The sequence below is a fragment of the Hemiscyllium ocellatum genome, chromosome 12 (genome assembly GCF_020745735.1).
Source record: "Hemiscyllium ocellatum isolate sHemOce1 chromosome 12, sHemOce1.pat.X.cur, whole genome shotgun sequence".
Lineage (NCBI taxonomy): Eukaryota > Metazoa > Chordata > Chondrichthyes > Orectolobiformes > Hemiscylliidae > Hemiscyllium > Hemiscyllium ocellatum.
Window position 1 is genome coordinate 94,551,935 of NC_083412.1, and position 18,864 is coordinate 94,570,798.

Below are 18,864 nucleotides of genomic sequence, written 5' to 3' on the forward strand. Positions count from 1 at the left end.
CCTTACAGGAGAGATGTCAGAGAGAAAGAGAGAGAGAGAGAGAGGATCAGCCAGGGATCATCTGCTGAAGCATGGAACCTATTTTCACTACAGCTATTTCTCCAGGTCCCCAGCTAAAACTAAACCAAACTAGAAAAGTCCCTGAACTGGAAGAACTGGCCACTCCCCTTTCATTGTAAAACTGTTCTCTTCAAAAAAAACTAAAGCCCTTTTCCCTGATTGTTGATTTAGACAGTATCCAGTAGCCATGTTGGCACCTCTGCCTTTTACAACCCCTTTCGAACAAAACCAAGGACACCATACTCTTGTTAAAGGAGCATTATCATCACAGTTGGCAGACAAGAAATAAAGAGCAGGGAAAAATGGATCTTTTCTAAACAGCAGTGACTATTGGGTAGAGCTGGGTCTTAATAGGGCCCCAGCTCTTCACAATACATGTTGATGATTTAGATGAGGAAACTAAACATGATATCTCCACATTTAGTGAGTGGGACTGTGAGTTGTAAGGAGGATGATTTGAACAGGAAGATGGAGTGGGCAAATAAGTAGTAATTGCAGAATGATGTGGATAAGTATGAGGTTATCCACTTTGGTAGCAAAAACAGGAAGTTAGATTATTATCTGCATGACTATAAAACAGAGGGGAAACTGCAATATGACCTGAGTGCTCTTGTATACCAATTGCTGAGAATAAGCATTACAGGTGCAGCAGACAGGGGTGACGAGGACAAATGCTACCTTGTCCTTCATAGTGAGAGAATTCGAGTACAGGAGCAGAGATGTGTTGCTGCAATTATACACGGCCTTGGTGAGACCACACCCGGAGTATTGTATGTAGTTTTGGTCTCCTTAGGTGAGAAAGAATGTTCTGGCGATGGAGGGAGTGCAGCGAAGGTTTACCAGAGGGAATCCTGGGATGGCAGAACTGATGCTTGAAGAGAGACTGGATCAATTAGGATTGTGTCTGCTGACGTTCAGAAGAATGAGGGGGAATCTCATAAAAATCTATAAAATTGTATCAGGACTAGACAGAGTAGATGCAAGAATGATGTTTCCGTTGACAGGGAGCTCAGAACCGGGGGACACAGCTGAAGGATACAGATAAATCATTTTGGACTGGACAGAAATGTCTTCACCCAGAGAGTGGTGAGCCTGTGCATTTTGCTTTAACAGAAAGCAGTCAGGGCCAAAGCATTGTATGATTTCAAGAAGGGGTGAGATGTAGCACTTGGGGCTAAAGGGATCATAGGACATTATTCAAGATATTATTAAGCTGCGGAGGGTTCAGAAGAGATTTACAAAGTGGGAATGGAGGGTTTGCGTTATAAGGAGAGACTGGAAAGGCTGGGACTTTTCTCACTGAAGTGTAAGAGGTTGAGAGGTGACCTTAAAAAATAATGAGGAGTCTAGATAAGGTGAATAGGAGGTGTCTTTTCCCTTGGGTGGGGGATTTTAAGACTAAAAATCATATTGTTAAGGTGTCAGGAGAAAGGTTTAAAAGGACATGAGTGGCAATTTTTTTTTACAGAGTGCGGTTCATATGTGGAATGAACTTCAAGGGGAAGTGATAGATGATAGATGCTGTTACAGTTACGATGTTTAAAATACATTTAGATAAGTACATGAATAGGAAAGTTTGGAGGGATATAGGCCATGAGCAGGCAAGTGGGACAATTTTACGTTGGGATATGATCAGCATGGACTGTTTTACTGAAGGGTTTGTTCCTATGACATGGTGGTAAGGTGAAAACAGGCTATTGAGCTGGATGATCAGACATGGTCATATTGGTTAACAATAATGCAATTGATATAATCTGCTCGTAAACAGGAATTTCAAGCCCATTAGTCTAGAACAGCTAATATGACAATGGGATATTGCGTACAACAGTGGGTACATTTAGCTTTAACACATAGAGCTAGACAAACATTTGGAAATTGGAGGGAGAGTGAAATTGTGGTAATGTTAGTAGGCTGGTTGTACAAAGCCCAGGGTAATGCTCCAATGGTATGGCGGCCAGTCTCACAACAGCACCTGGTGGGATTTAAATTTAATTAGTAAACTCAGGACCCAAAATCAGGCCATGAAATTGTTGTCATTGTTCAAAACAAGAGTCAATTTGAGTTTGGCCTGTTTAGTTCTTTCTTCACAGCTGGCGCTTTCTGTTTTTAAGTGAAACCATTGTCAGTTGTTGTTGAAGCCCATCAGTTTCGCCCATGTCCTTTAGTGAAGGAGATCTGCTATCCTTACCTGGTCTGACTGACATGAGACTTCAGGCCTGCAGCAATGTGGTTGATTCTTAACCACACGTTGAAATTGACCCAGCAAGTCACACCGTTCAAGGGTAATTAGGGATGGGAAGCAAATGTTGCTCTGACCATGTCCTGAAGAATAAATAATTTAATATTTGCTTTCCCCACTCACTCAACTCAGGTCCCAGTCCAGAAATCACTTGATTTTTAAATTCTCACCCCTGCTTACAAACCCTTATAGACCGACAGGTGACACAGTGGTTAGCACTGCTGCCTCACAGCACCAGAGACCCGGGTTCAATTCCCATCTCAGGCGACTGACTGTGTGGAGTTTGCACATTCTCCCTGTGTCTGCGTGGGTTTGCTCCGGTTTCCTCCCACAGTCCAAACATGTGCAGGTCAGGTGAATTGGCCATGCTAAATTGCCTGTAATGTTAGGTGAAGGGGTAAATGTAGGAGAATGGGTGGGTGGTGTGGACTTGCTGGGCCGAAGGGCCTGTTTCCACACTGTAACTAATCTAAAGCCCTCTTTCAATGTGAGATTCTTCACATGGTTTTTACTCGATCCATATCTTTTTTGAAAAAAAAAACCCAAAAACAGAAGCCGTGTGAGCCTGGCAGCATCTGTGGAGAGAGAAACAGAGTTAAGGCTTTGAGTCATCGAGTCATAGAGATGTGCAGCACAGAAACAGACCTTTTGATCCAACACGTTCATGCTGACCAGGTATCCTAATTTAATCTAGTCTGATTTGTCAGCATTTGGCCCATATCCCTCTAAATCTTTCCTATTCATATACCCATCCAGATGTCTTTTAAATGTTGTAATTGTACCAGCCTCCACACTTCCTCTGGCTGCTCATTCCAGACACGCACCACCCTCTGCATGAAAACGTTACCCATTTGGTCTCTTTTATATCTTTCCCCTCTCACCCTAAACCTATACTCTCTAGTTCTGGGCTCCCCGACCCCAGGAAAAAGACCTTGTCTACTCATCCTATCCATGTCCTCATGACTTTATAAACCACCATAAGGTCACCCCCTCAGACACCAATGTTCCAGGGAAAATAGCCCCAGCCAATTCAGCCTCTCCCTATAGCTCAAGCCCTCTAGTTCTGGCAACATCTTTGTAAACCTTTTCTGAACCATTTCAAGTCTGTGAGTTTTGAGAAGATTTGTAGCTCAGGTTGAGGTACTGGATGTAGGTTTGCTCGCTGAGCTGAAAGGTTCGTTTTCAGACATTTCATCACCATACTAGGTAACATCTTCAGTGAGCCTCCAAATGGAGCACTGGTGGTGTAGCCCACTTTCTATTTATATGCTTGAGTTTCCTTGGGTTGGTGATGTCATGTCCTGTGGTGACATAATTTCATATGGTGATGTCATTTCCTGTTCTTTTTCTCAGAGGGTGGTAAATGGGATTCAAGTCAATGTGTTTGTTGATCGAGTTCCGGTTGGAATGCCAGGCCCCTAGGAATTCTTGTGCATGTCTCTGTTTGGCTTGTCCTAGGATGGATGTGTTGGCCCAGTTGAAGTGGTGTCCTTCCTCATCCGTATGTAAGGATACAAGTGAGAGTGGGTCATGTCATTTTGTGGCTAGTTGATGTTCATGCATCCTGGTGGCTAGGTTTCTACCTGTTTGTCCAATGTAGTGTTTGTTACAGTTCTTGCAAGGTATTTTGTCGATGACATTAATTTTGCTTGTTGTGTGCAGATGACTAATGTAGTGACCAATAAAGGAAAGCGTATCAAACACCTTCTTCACTATCCTATCTACCTGTGACTCAATTTTTAACGTACCATGAACCTGCACTCCAAGGTCCCTTTGTTCAGCAACTGTGATGGGCTGAAGGGTCTTTTCTGTGCTGTGTGACTCTATGATTCAGTGACATTAACTTTATAAGTCCTGTTCTGATTTTCCTTACCAAAATGCAGCACCTCACTTATATCTAAATTAATCTCCATTTGTCACTCCTTGGTCCACCTGCCCATCTGATCAAGGTCCCATTGTACCCATTGCTGTCAACTACACCTCCAATTTTGGTGTCATCTGTAAGTTCACTGACCCCTCTTCAGAACTGATAATAGCTAGGTAAAGGTGGTATATATACTGGAGACAGTGGAGTAGGGGAAGGTAAAGGAGTAAGTGGTGGGCAGAAACAAACTTCAAAGAGAGAGAGAGAAAGAAAGACGGTTTGTCAGACAAAAGGATGGATGGTGGTAAGCCAGGGAGAAGGAAAAGCAGCTAATGGGAATTATGTGATGACAGGGCTGGGGTGTGGGGTGATAAAAGACATGGAAGAAGATGTTCAAGCTCTAAAATTGTTTTTTGGTCTCACCATTGCTGGCCTGACCACACCTTCAGTTAGCTTGTCTCAGTACTCCAATCTCCCTCTGCATCCCAAAACTCTCCAACATGCCCTCTCCTTTGAAGTATGTACTATTCCAAGATATCCCTATGTGGCCATGGTTTTATTAACTGGTGGAGCAGGCTTGAGGGGGTAAATGGCCCCTCTTTCTTCTGGGCACTTCATAGGCTGCAAAGCACTTTTGGCTCTCCTGGGGGTGCAAAGGATGCTACATAAGGGGCAAATTCTTCCTTTAATTTAGTTTATTTCAATTATATTCCAAATTTACCACGGGAGGTTCTGGTGCAATCTACAAAGTTGCGAAACAACCACTTACGTAATCGCTGACAAAAGGAGGATGTACATGAAAGAAGGAAACTGTGATGGGCTGAAGGGTCTTTTCTGTGCTGTGTGACTCTATGATTCAGTGACTGAAAGGGGAGTAAGAGAAAAGAGAATGAGGGAGCTGAGAGGCACATATATTGGAGAGGTAAAAACAATGACTGCAGATGCTGGAAACCAGATTCTGGATCAGTGGTGCTGGAAGAGCACAGCAGTTCAGGCAGCATCCAAGGAGCAGCGAAATCGACGTTTCGGGCAAAAGCCCTTCATCTGAGAGTGCTGCTGAAGAGAATGTTGGAGGAGGTAGGGTTTGGGAGGACTTGTGGACCGATCTGATGTGAGCAGTCCTGATGCTTCCTTATTTCTTAAGCAGGCGGCATTGCAAGTGGCTCAGACGCAGCAAGTAACCGGGACAGCTTCAGGTTGGATGAGGAGGTTCCCTACACAGGCCCATTCTGTGGACGAGCAAAGGTGCACACTGACTTCACCCCGAGTCCCTATGACACTGACTCCCTCAAGCTGACGGTAAGAATGCACTGACTTATTTGGTTTGGGGCATCTGAGACTTGCCCCAGTCAGAAGGTTGTAGGTTCAAATCCCACTCAGGAATGCGATCCAGGATACTGCATGATAATTTTCTCCCAGAGGCTGATGTGGTTTTGGAAGTCTCTGTTTCAGAAGGCAGGGTCATTGCATATTTTTATGGCACAGTTTGACAGTTCCTTATTAGGCCAGGGAATCAAAGGTCATTCAGGTTAGATGGGAATGCAGAATGTGAATCATAAACGGATTAGCCACAATCTTATTGAATCATTATTTTTCAAAGACAGAACAGGCACAAGAAGTCAAATGGTCTATGTTTTCCGCTAATGTGCATATTTATATGTAGCATTGTTACTCCTCACTAGAGGAGCACATTAGAAATCAAGCCTGTCCATTGCTGGGGTTAACGTAAAAGTTGAAAATTTTATAAAGTAGCAGAATTCTCCAATTTACCATTCCTTTAAGCTTGGATTGACAAGAATCATCAACCAACTTGCAGTATTGAACAAGGATTACTATTCGTTACAAATAAATAGGCTAACTACAGGTTAACAATTATGAACAATTGTTATAAAACATACCAAACCCCTCAAAATATATCAAGAGGATAGTCTAGAGCCTAACTTTTTCTTATTTTTAAGGTAAGTGTAAGGTGTTGCATTCCAGACGCAATTCAATTGGTCAAACTACCTGTCTGGCAGCGAAACGCACTTTATTCGTACGTTATAGTTAAAAGACAACAAAAGATAGAAGAAATTGGAATAACTTAACTCTGTTAGAAAATTTAGAATAATAGATTAACTATTACTAGTTAACTGTTCAAATATAGTAATATTGTGAGTGTTAACCACCCAGTACCCATTATGCCCCTTGAGTTAAAGTCAACCCTTCTCCTCATCTCTGGTTCATTCCAGTTCAAAGGGCAAAGGTTAAGTAATGCCAATCTTGTTTTTATTTCAGAAAGGCAACATTATTGATATAATTAACAAGCCAACCATGGGCACTTGGACAGGAATGTTGAATGGCAAAGTGGGAAACTTCAAGTTCATTTATGTGGATATCCTGCCCAATGAAGAAGCTGTGCCCAAGAAACTAAAGACGGAGAGGAGGAGCAGACAGCCAGTTCCTGATTCCTTACAGGAGCTGCTGGAAAGATTCCACCTGGAGGTTCGTATGGCCTGCTGCCTTCCTTGTTTCTTCCTCATTCCCTCTCTCTTCATTACCTTGGCTCCTGGTTGGACACACAAAGTCTCCATGATATCTTTCCCATTCTTCAATTATGGGTCTTGATCATAGAATCGAATCACTACATTGCAGAAAGGGGCCATTCAGCCCCATCGAGTCTGAACTGTCTGTCTGAAGAGCATCCCACCCAGACCCCCACACTATCCTCATGACTCTGTATTTCCCATGGTTAACCATCTTCACGTGCACATCCCCAGTCACAATGGGCAATTTAGCATAGCCAAACCATCTAAACTACACATAGTTGGACTGTGGGAGGAAACTGTGGAGCACCTGGAAGAAACCCACACAGACAGGAGTTTTCTCTTGGTGTTTGTTTCTCCCAGAATCTATTTTTCTGAACCTGCCTTTTTCCAACGGTGCATTTATAGGATGTTACTATATGTCTTGACATCCCAAGTGCACATCTAAGTATTTCTTTGATGTTATGAGGGTTTCTGCCCCTCTCACCCTTACAAGGTAGTGAGTTCCAGATTCCCATCACCCTCTGGGAGAAAAAGGTTTTCCTCACATCTTCTCTAGATCTTCTGCCCCTAATATTCAACCTATGCCCCTGGTCTTTGAACCCTCCTGTCTATGCTGTTCCTAGTTTTATATAAACCTCCAGTGATGCTCAGCACAAGCTGTAAGAACAGCATCTCATCTTCTGCTTAGGGACCCTTCGGCCATCAAGACTCAATCTCGTGTTCAGTAGTTTTAGGGCCTAACCACATTCTCCCATAACCTTTCTCCAACCCCAAAACCAAGGCATTGACATTGTCGATGTTACTTTCATCACTGTCCCCATTATTACCTTTGTTTCCCTATCTATGGGATATAGGCATCACTGTCAAAGCCACTTATCACCCCAGATGGGCAGTTGAGAGTCAACCATATTGCTCATGCAGCATTGCCCTCTGAGAAGGGCACTGCTTGTCACTGGCCACTTGGGTGTTTCCTTTCTTCCTGGTGGTGGGAAAATGAATAAAGATTCGTCCACCTGTTGTCTCTCACTGTGTCTCGCACCTCCACACATACAACATGGATGCTGGGGAAAAATATAAGCACTACTGCAGTTAGAAAGAAAAAAAACAACCATATTGCTGTTGGTCTGGAGTCACCCATGGGCCAGACCAGGTTAGGATGGTCAGCTTCCTACCCTGAAGGTCGTAAATGAACCAGGTGGGTTCTGACAATTGATTATGGATTCATAGTTACCATTAGACCCTGAATTCCAGATTTGTTTCCCTCCATTCAGTTCAAATGGAGGTCATAGTAGGATTCGAATTCAGTTTCCCAAACCATTACATAAATAGCTGGATAAATAATTCCAGTGATAGTTCCACTGAACCATTGAATCCCTCTCATTGAAGCAATGGTCAAAGAACTAGGTTTGAAGAAGCTTCACATGACAGACACTGCTGGCTTCCTTGCCCTGTTCCAAATGTAACGGTTCTGGCTTGCATATTCTTTGGTCTGTGTAGGATCTCTATTCCACATTCCTTCTCAATGGCTACCAGAGTCTGGATGACTTCAAGGATCTCAAGGAGAGTCACCTGATTGAACTGAACATCACAGATGCAGAAAAGAGGGCGATGCTTCTGACTGCCGCTCAACAGGAGTACGATGGTAAGGATGATATTACACTCTTGCTTCATGTTATGACCTCATAGTGGGCGGCACGGTGGCACAGTGGTGCCTCACAGCGCCAGAGACCCGGGTTCATTTCCCACCTCAGGCAACTGACTGTGTGGAATTTGCGCATTCTCCCCGTGTCTGCGTGGGTTTCCTCCCACAGTCCAAAAAATGTGCAGGTTAGGTGAATTGACCATGCTAAATTGGTTAGGTGAATGGGGTAAATGTAGGGGAATGGGTCTGGGTGGGTTGTGATTTGGTGGGTCGGTGTGGACTTGTTGGGCTGAAGGGCTTGTTTCCACACTGTAAATAATCTAATCTAATCTCATCAGTCTCTGTACATGAAGGTGATTAAGTTCCTAATTCTCCTGCAGCAGTTTGATCATCACTCCATCTCAGATGATTTATATCACAAAAATATCCCAGGTTGTTTGCCAAGTCTACTGTCTCAACATTTCTTTTGTCTCAACATGTTAGTATTTTGCAGTTTCTCTTCTGGCCTTTTCTCCCATGCTAAATGTGAAGGATATTCATAGTGAGCAAATATACAAAGTGGAGAAAGGTGTGGAAGGGGGAGGCAGTTTTGGAGTGAAGGTTTTAACCCACAGCTGGGTGATTAATGTGAAAAACATAAGAAATAAGAGAAGGTGTAGGTCATTTGGTCCCTTAAGATTGATCTGCCAATCAATAAGGTCATCTGCTCAGTCTCCCAGAATCATGCTGGGATACAAAGTTGAACACCAGTGTCTACTCCGTTCCAAACCATGCCATTGATTCAGAGAGTCATTCAGCATGGAAACAGACACTTCGCTCCAACCAGTCCGTGCTGACCATAATCCCAAATTAAACTAGTCCCGTCTGCCTGCCCTTGACCTATATCCTTCCAAACACTTCTTATTCATGTTCTTATCCAAATGTTTATTGAATGTTGTAACTGCGCCCACATCCACCACTTCCTCTGAAAGTTCATTCCACTCTCTGTGTAAAAGATACACCACTCATGTCTTTTATAAATCTTCCTCCTCTCACCCAAAACTGTGCCTCTTAGTTTTGAAACCCCCATCCTAGGGAAAAGACACCTACCACTCACCTTATCTATGCCCCTCATGATTTTATAAACCTCTATAAGGTCACCACTCAACCTCCTACACTCCAGTGAGAAACGTCCCAGCCTCTCCTTACAACTCAGACCCTCCATTCTCAGCAACATCCAGGTAAATTCCTTCTGAATCCTCTCCAGTTTAATGATATCCTTCCTAGAACTGGGACGCAGTAGAGGCCTCACCAACATCTCATAAAACCTTAAAACTCCTGAATCATCTCTCCTTTGGCTTCACCAACATGAAGTGTGAGAATTTCCCAGACTGAATGTGACTAAGATAGAAGCCACCTGATCATCATTTGCCCTTCTCTTACTTACACTAGCCCATGGGGCAAAATTCCTGACAATGCTTCGGCCACACCCATAGAAACATTGGAGAAAAATGTTTTCAAGAAGGAGTTACTGTCAGTGCTGAAAGTCTCAAAGGGTATGGAACAAAAATGGGAAAATGATACTAAAGTGGAAGAACAGCCATAGAAACAGAAAAAGAAGCAGGAGTAGACCATTCGGCCCTTCGAGCTAGCTCCCCCATTCCATATGATCATGGCTGATCATCCAACTCAGTCCCCTGTTCCTGCTTTCTTCATCCAGATAGTGATTGGAATTCTTCGCCAAAGTAAACAATCAAGGCCAAAATGTTGGATGCTTTCAAGAATAAATTGGGAATAGATTTTAGGATTAAAGCACTCAGAGGACATGGGGAGAAAGAGGACTGAGATGGATCATTAGCCATGGTCCTGTTGAATGATGGTGTAGGTTTGAAGGGCTGAGTGGACTACTCCTGCTCTTATTCTCCAAATTTCCATGTTTTCATCCTCCCTTTCCTCTCCAAAGTCATTGAACATGTTGTTGCCTCCCTAGTGCTTGTACAACTTTCCTGGAACTCCATATTTGAATCAATTCTGTTAGATTTCTATCCCTGCTACAGCTACTAAATGAGCTTGATTTTTTTTCTTTCAACACATTCATGTGACCTGGCCAGTATTTATTACCCCTCCCTAGCTGCCCCTTGAGAAGGGCATGGTGAGCTGCCTTCTTGAACAGCTACAGTCCACCTGCTGTAGGTTGACCCACAATGCCCTAAGGGAGGGAATTCCAGGATTTTGACACACTGAATGAACGGCAATATATTTTCGAGTCAGGATGGTGAGCGGCTTGGAGGGGAACTTGTAGGTGGTGGAGTTTCTGCTGCACTTGTCCTTCTAGATGGAAGCAGTCGTGGGTTTAGGAGTGCTGTCTGAAAATCTTTGGTGAATTTCTGTGGTGCATTTTGTAGATAGAATACACTGCTGCTCAGTAGCAGCAGTGGTAGAGGGAGTAAATGTTAATGGATGTAGTGCCAATCAAGTGGGCTGCTTTGTCCTGGATGGTATCAAGCTTCTTGAGTGTTGTTGGAGCTGCACCCATCCAGGCAAGTGGGGCGTATTCCATCACACTCCTGACTTGTGCCTTCCAGATGGTGAACAAGTTTCGGAGAGTTAGGAGGTGAGTTAGTGGCTGCAGGATTCCTAACCTCTGACCTGCTCTTGTATTTATGTGGTGAGCCCAGTTGAGTTTCTGGTTAACAGTAATCCCCAGGATTTTGATAGTGGGCGATTCAGTGTTACACAACTGAATGTCAACAGACACTGTTTAGATTGCCTTATTTAAATCTAAAATGATATAGGCAGAGGATGACGAGGTGGGTTTGAGGAACGTAGTGGGAAGGTCAGGCAGAGTGGTCAGAGCAAGGAACCTCAGTCATTATAACAGCAACTTCACAGATATTTTTCAAACAACCTCATCAGACATGTCATGATGCATTCTGGAGCTGGTGCTTCTTGAACTCAGGGCTTCCAGAGGTGGGTACATTGCCACTACACCACAAGAGCTTTTAACACCAGCTTCATATGTTGATCTCCATCTAAGATTTCACAAAGAACAAGCATACGGGATGTGAAACTTCCAACCAGCTGTTTCATGGCTTCTCAATTATCTAATGGTTTTTATTTAATGGTGAACTGACCATGGCAGATAAACGGAATGATACGTTTGCCCTTCTTGTTTTTCAGTCTTGAGTGAACAGGAAGAGGAAAGTGATGTTGTAACTGAGAACCAGCCCTCTGACCTCAAACTCGATCAAGCACACTTGAAGGAATGTCCCCGAGATTCCGGATGTTATGCTACCTCTGAAATCTCAGACAATGGGAAAGAAGACTTGGATCTGGAGAGTTTGCCCGAAATGGTTGAAGGGGCTTCCCTTGCTGACTGATCACAGAGGGACGAAGCACATTGTACAGTTTTGAGTCAGACAGTGGGAGTCAATGGATACTGGAGAGTGTTTTCTTTCTAGGTGCATTAATATTGAGCAGAATTCCCTTTATTTGACCTGAGTTTACAAGCGAAAGTGAAGAGCACAGTTTAGGATTCACCCCATGCTCTCCCAGATAAAAACTATGGCGATTGGCAAATTATCTTAACTCGATGAGCTGAATTGTTTCAGAAACTCTGGGAAGCTCTATCCCAGGGTTCCACTGAACTGGTTGTGGCTGAATTTAGTGGGAGCAGTTAATTAATAGTTTGCCTCCATGTCTGATGTCCAAATAGAAAATAGAGGCACAATACTGATGGTGGGTCCAGCAACCAATTATTCTCGCCAGCACTATCGATTGGAGCCATCTGCAAGTGAACAGTGTGGATTTGAAGGAGGAATGCTTCGAAGATTAATGGTTTGGTCCTTCAGCATGACCACTGTCAAACCCAGGTTCGATTCCAATCTCGGGCGACTGTCTGTGTGGATATTGCACATTCTCCCAGTGTCTGCGTGAGTTTTCTCTGGGTCCTCCAATTTTCTCCCACAGTCCAAAGACGTGCAGGTTAGCTGAATTGGCCATGCTAAATTGCCCATAGTGTTCAAGGATGTATAGGTTAGGTGCATTAGTCAGGGGTGAATGTATAGTAAGAGGATAGGCGAGTGGGTCTGGGTGGGTTATTCTTTGGAGGGTCGGTGTGGACTTGTTGGGCTGAATGGCCTGTTTCCACACTGCAGGGATCCTATGATTCTATGAATACTCTGACTGTCCAGCCAAAGCGTCCAGCCCTTCCACTGTCCTCATGAACCATAGACAAAGTGGGGAACCTATAAAGGCACCAGGAAATCTCAGTCCCATTTAACTGTGTCACTGATTGGCTCAATCATTACTCTCTTCTGGCGTTTCACCACTGTTGAATCACTTTACTGAAGACTCCTCTGTGAAAATCATGAGGAGGGGGGATCAAGTCAGGAAACTGTCCCAATGATTGCTCCCTCTAAATTTCCTGGCTCCTGCTGACTACTCTAGCTTAATCCACAGGGCAAGGATAAACCAACCCCTGTGTTTTTTTTTAATAGCATTGCATTTGACCTTGTTTCATTTTGTTTATTGGTGCTTCAAGAGAGACTGGGATGGGTACATAAGGAAGAACAATTTGCAGGAGCATGGGAAGAAAGTGGGACTAGTTGTTTGGCTCTGTCAAAGAATCAGTGTAGCCTGGATGGGCCAATTGGCTTCCTTCTGTTCTGTTTTATTCTGTGATCTCCTGGGATCACCCCTCCACTAGAACGGATGAGGCCATGATCCACTGCAAGGTCACCAGAATGGAAGCGTCTCGATAAGCGGCAATTTGGGAAAACCAGTTGATCTGGTGACAGAAGTGGTCCAGCCAGTGGGTATGCACTTGGTGAGTTTGAGCTCTACAGGGATGAAAGCCAAGGGGAGTCAGATATTGTCACCCATTTTGGTTCTTTACACCAGGCCCCAGTAAGATTGGGCAGAAAATCTCGGCAGCTCCAGCTTCTCAATTTCCCAAATTGTTGGCTCTCTATCCGATTTTTTTCTTTTCCCCAGCCAGGGCAGGACATACCCAGACATGATGGGCCAAATGGCCTCCTTCTACATTCTGTGATTCTGTGAGAAAAAAAAGCCAATTAACAGGGACCAATCAGTAAAAGCTGTGGGAATGGATGTCCCTTTTGAACACCGGGACTATGTCATCAATGGTACTTGCGGTTTTGAGGGGAAACCATTTTGTTAAACCTTTTCTATTTGATTGAAGCACCATGAGACAAGAAATAGGTTACTCCAAAGACTATGTTTGTCAGCGATGAAAATAAGGTCACCAGCCCAGATCAGTTACATTCTTAGAAGACTTCACCAAGGTTACTGACAAATTATCAGTGGAAAGTCGGGAAAAATTTACCTTGCAAAGAATGTGAATGCATTCAAAAGAGAATTAGCCAAGTATCTGGTGAGAGAAAGGATAGCGTGAGGGTTAAAGTAGAGAAGATTGTGAGTGGAAGTGGAAAAGGAGAGGTTTGTTCAGGTTTGATTGCCCTCTTACTGGTTACATATATTCACATGGAATCTTATAGTGAAAGTCACATGAAATGTCATGAGGTAACATTAAATATCATTCTCATATTTTTCAGAATGCACAGTCCATTTTGTGGTGTACATGATCTCTTCAAATCTCTTTTGCACATTTGTGAAGGCACAGGGACTTTTGGCATATGCACATAAATGTACACACATACAGACACCTACAAACACATGAACATACATGTAAACCCACACAAACATATTGGCATTACAATGCAGAAATGGTCACTTAAATACATAATTAAAAAAACATGTGACCACTGCTGTTCTCTACTTTTTAATGATAAATGCAAATGAAAGCATTTTGGGGTAGCTCGCTCAGTTAGATAAATGACTTATAACTGTGTCGGAAAACCCCTCTTTGCTCCCTCCTTCCGTTGCCACACAGTTTCCATGATGATCACTTGCATGTTTTGCATCAGACCATGTCTTAAGCTTATTTTATTCGCAAATATTTATTAGAATTTTGTATTTTATCCAATTAGCTTTGACATGATTGTTCTCTGAAAGTCCTTTCTTTATGACATCCCTGCATTAATTGTTCCCTCATGTTGTTGTGCTCCGTACTTCAGATCTTTAATTCGTTTGCTGGAAATTATTTCATGTTCTTTACATGTGGCTCAGTGAATAAGTTATATGATGTTTAAAACATTTGTAGGATGTTACTTTTGCATATTTGACTAATAAAACTATTGTAAAAACAGTCATCTTGTTCTGAGAAACTAATGTGTCTTTTTGACTATGTTAAATTTGATTTCCAATTGGAGAACCACTCACAATAACGTTTATCCTTGTTCAAAGGGAATGGTTGGTTTATCTCTCAGGAACATAACGATTACAGGCTATTCGGCACTTTGAAAGTCTTACAACCTTTGATTGAATCATAGCTCATGTGTACCTCATGTCTCTTTCCGTGCCCTGGTTCTGACTGAAGCATGCAGTCATTTCATTTCTGTAAACATCAGCATTGTCTCTGGGGCCTCTTGAACAAGACCTTCCATAATTTGAAAGAATCATAGTAGGTGAACCAATTTCTTCAAGACAGAAAGACATCCAGTTAGTCGATCCTTTTAGTGACGCGCAAACACCCACACGTACATAAAGTAAAGCAAAAGGAGGTCATTCAGCCCTGTGAGTCTGTCCTACCATTTAGGGACGTCCTGGCTGATCTTTAACCTCAATTTGACATTCCTGCATACCCACGATAGTCTTTACCACCCTAGGAAATCAAGAATCTATCTACCTCTGCCTTTACAACTTTCAAAGTTTTTGCTTCCACCATCTTCCCAGGATGAAAATCCCAAAGACTCTGCATCCTTTGTGTAAGAAAAACTGTTGCCTCATTGCTGTCTGAAATTTTTTAAGAGTGCTCCCAGCTCTGGATTCTCCCAGAGGACCTTTCACTTCCAACCTTTTCAAACTTTTCTGGATCTTATATTTCAACCAAGTCACCCCTTTACCCTGCTCAATCTCTCCTCATCTCCAGAACCAATCTGGTGACCCTCCTCTGAACTGGAGAGACGGTGATGTACTGGTAATGTCACTGAGCCAGCACTCTGAATAATCTGGGGACATGGGCTTGAATCTCCCCATAGCAGCTGGTGAGACTTGGACTTCAAGAACAAGAAAATCTGGAGTCTAAGTAAGTCTAATGGTTACCAAGTGACCGTTGTCGATTGTCATAAAAACCCGTCGTCCTTTAGTGAAGGAAATCTGCTGATGTTACCTGGTCTGGCCTATTCGTGACTCCAGACACAAAGCGGCGTGACTGACTGTTAACAACTCTCCAAAATGAGCCAGCAGGCCAGTCTGTTCAAGGAGCGATTAGGAATGGGTAATAACTATTGGGCCAACCAGTAGTACCCACATCTCATGAACAAATATTAAAAACTTCAGGTCCTGTGGTCTACGCCCTTTATGTGCATTCATTGACCAATGTCAGACAGATAATGACCCTATGCTCTGACAATTCGCCACAAAGCAGGCTTTCTGCAACTTACCACAGGTGAATGCGCGGTCCAGTATGAGGGTGAGTGATCTGGAGAATTTCTCTCCAACCCATCTGGGAGTTAGAAACTGGTCCAAGAGACCTCTTTGCCGATAGGTGTAGCACCAACTGTTATAAAAACCAAGCACTTCAAGGAAACTCAAAATTAGATGGGCTGGAGACAAATTCCCCAGATCACTCTCCCTCAGACTGGACTGAGACTTTTGTCAGTTTTAGTGCATTCACCTGTGGTAAGTTGCAGAATGCCTGCGTTGTGGCGAGTTGCCAGAGCAGAGGGTCATTATCTGTCTGACATTGGTCAATGAATGCACATAAAGGCCATAGACCACAGGACCAGAGGTCGGCCACTTAGCACAACGAGTCTGCTATCAGCAGGAACAGAGGTGATTCCTTCAGCCCCTTGTGTGGCACCTGTCAAACCTGCCTGCTTTATCACCTCCCTCCATCCCCTTCAAAAGTGTCCTGAGGTTTGCTCTTGCCTGCCATGCCTTTAGCCACAAGCCCTGCCTCCATCTCCCCTACCACTCTGCCCCTTTTCTAGGAGGCATTTGCTTCCCTCATGCTTAGAATGGAGGGTATTTTCAGAGGGTAGGCATGATACAAAGCACAGCCAGAGTATCCCAGTATTGGACAGCGCAAGGTAGGCCATTGAACCCATCATGCTAATACCAGCTCCCTGGAGATGCTATCCAATCAGACCACCTCTTCCCCGTGGCCCTGAAAAATGTTCTTTACCTTATTCCCGAACCTGCCTCTATCACCTACAGATAAATTCACTTGAGATAGCAACAGCTCACTTGGTAAAATAATAGACATAGAGTCGTAGAATGCTCACAGCACAGAAGGAGGCTAATGTGCCCACCATGCCAGCTCTCCACATGAGCAATGAAAGAGCAACATTGCCCTGTTCTCCTGCCTTCTCCCAGCAGTTTGTTTTTCCTGTTCAGATAAAGATTCAGTTCTTTTATTAAAATCCATTATTGAATCTGTTTCTGCCAGCCTTTGAAGCAGTGTATTCTTAATTCTAATCAATCACTGTGTAACCCAGATTCTCCACATTCGGCTACTGCTTCTTTCGTCAAATGTCTTAAATTGGTGCCCTTGCTCTCAATTTCAACCTACACCAATGGGCACCGCCTCTCTCCATCTGCTCTTGTACAGATCCCCCACGATTTTGAATCCATTTGTCAAATTCCTCTTGAACCTTCTCATTTCCATGGAAACCAGTCCTAACTTCTCTGATTTATCATGAAGCCCCCCACGCCTAGGGCCAGTCATTCTGAATATCCTCTGCTCTTTCTCTTTCGAAAGTGGAGTACCCAGAGCTGGATATAATACCCGCATCAGGGTGCATCCTGGTCTATTGAAAGATTTGGTGAAACTTCCTTCCTGTTTGTCCTCTATCATTTTCCTTATAAAGTCCTGGAACCTTGGCCTACCCTCTCACCTTCGTTGATTTGAGCACAAGTTCCCACAATTCCTTCATTTTCCCTAGAACTGTATTCTTTACTTTATGCTGCCTCCCTCCCTTCTAGGAGAAAGTGAGGACTGCAGATCAGAGTTGAGAGTGTAGTGCTAGAAAAGCACAGCAGGTCAGACAGCACCTGAGGAACACGAGAATTGACATTTCGGACTTATGCCTGACCTGCTGTGCTTTTCCAGCACTACACTCTTGACTCACTTCTTTGCTCCTACCAATACATTTTTCTGCATTCGATTTCATCTGCCAATGTTCATTTGTCTCTATCACCAGCCTGTCTCAGTCCTCTTGAAGTCTCTCGTTATCCTCTGTGCAGTTCATAATACTCACAATACATTACTTCCCTTTTGAATCATAGAATCCCTACAGTGTGCAGGCAAGTCATTCAGCCCATTGAGTCCACAATGAAGAGCATCCCATTTAGACCCACCCCTACCCTACCCCTATAACTCTAGATTCCCCATGGCTAATCCACCTCGCCAGCCCATCTCCGGACACCGTTGGTAACTTGGCAAGGCCAACCCACCTAACCTGTATATCCTCGGGTAAAACCCCGCCCAGGCATGCAGGAGAATGTGCAAACTCCACACAGACAGTCGCACAAGGATGGACTTAAACCGTGGCCCCTGGGGGTGTGAGGCAGCTTTGTTGAGCACTGACCCACCTTACAGCCGTAGTTCTGGTCCCACTGAAATTTTTAACTTTGCAAAAATCTCCTTTTGAAGACTTTCAAACCTTGTTTTATTTTCAGAAAGAAAATTCTTTTGTGATATGACTGGGTAAACATTCTACTTTGCAAGGTGTTAGTGGTTTCCTCTTTCTATCAGGCTGCTGGGTGAGGTCAGAGAATGATGGCTTACATTCAAGACAAAACAAAATATTTTACAATAATAGTCGAGTCTACCAAGGGGAAAAGCACCAACCTTCAGCAGCTGGTTTGCAGCACAAAATATCACCAACAGCACCGGGTGATGTTGCCATGAATGACTTTCCTTCTCAACCTCTCCCCTCACCTGAGACACAGTGGCCCTCAGGCTAAACCACCACCAGTCGTCTCTGTCTAATGAGATGTGATCTGGTAAGACTCTAGTTTAGATCCCAGTTGGAGTACTGTGAGCAGCCATGAGCACCATACCTTAGGAGGGACATATTGGTCTTGGAGGGATTACAGTAAAGGATTACAAGAATGAAACCTGGACTTCAGGAGTTAAGTTATGAGGAGAGATTACACAAATTGGGCCTGTTTTCTGCTGAAGTTAGAAGGTGAAGGGGTGATTGGACAATATTAACAGGAAAAGACAGGATAAATAAAGATAAACGGGTTGGGGATTCTAGAACTGAATGGTATTGTCTGAGAATTAGATTAGAATCACTACAGTGTGGAAACAGGCTATTTGGCCCAATAGTCCACACCAACCCTCTGAAGAGTAACCCACCCAGACTCATTCCCCTACATTTACCCCTGACTAATGCACCTAACACTATGGGCAATTTAGCATGGCCAATCCACCTGACCTGCACATCTTCGGATTGTGGGA

The 18,864-nt window shown here is 43.7% G+C and overlaps 1 protein-coding gene across 3 annotated transcripts in view; it reads left to right on the forward strand.

Annotated features, from left to right (window-relative positions):
- The window catches only part of LOC132820875 (SAM domain-containing protein SAMSN-1-like), a 111,349-nt gene extending 96,898 nt beyond the window's left edge, over window positions 1–14,451 (forward strand). For 2 of the 3 annotated variants that reach the window (XM_060833234.1, XM_060833236.1), the window contains exons 5-8: window positions 5,308–5,462; window positions 6,441–6,647; window positions 8,189–8,333; window positions 11,493–14,451. In XM_060833234.1, the coding sequence (XP_060689217.1) occupies window positions 5,308–5,462; window positions 6,441–6,647; window positions 8,189–8,333; window positions 11,493–11,692 (707 nt within the window). In that variant the 3' untranslated portion in view covers window positions 11,693–14,451. The remainder of the gene's footprint in view (window positions 1–5,307; window positions 5,463–6,440; window positions 6,648–8,188; window positions 8,334–11,492) is intronic. The other variant, XM_060833235.1, reaches the window with a different exon arrangement.
- The last annotated feature ends 4,413 nt before the right edge of the window (window positions 14,452–18,864 follow it).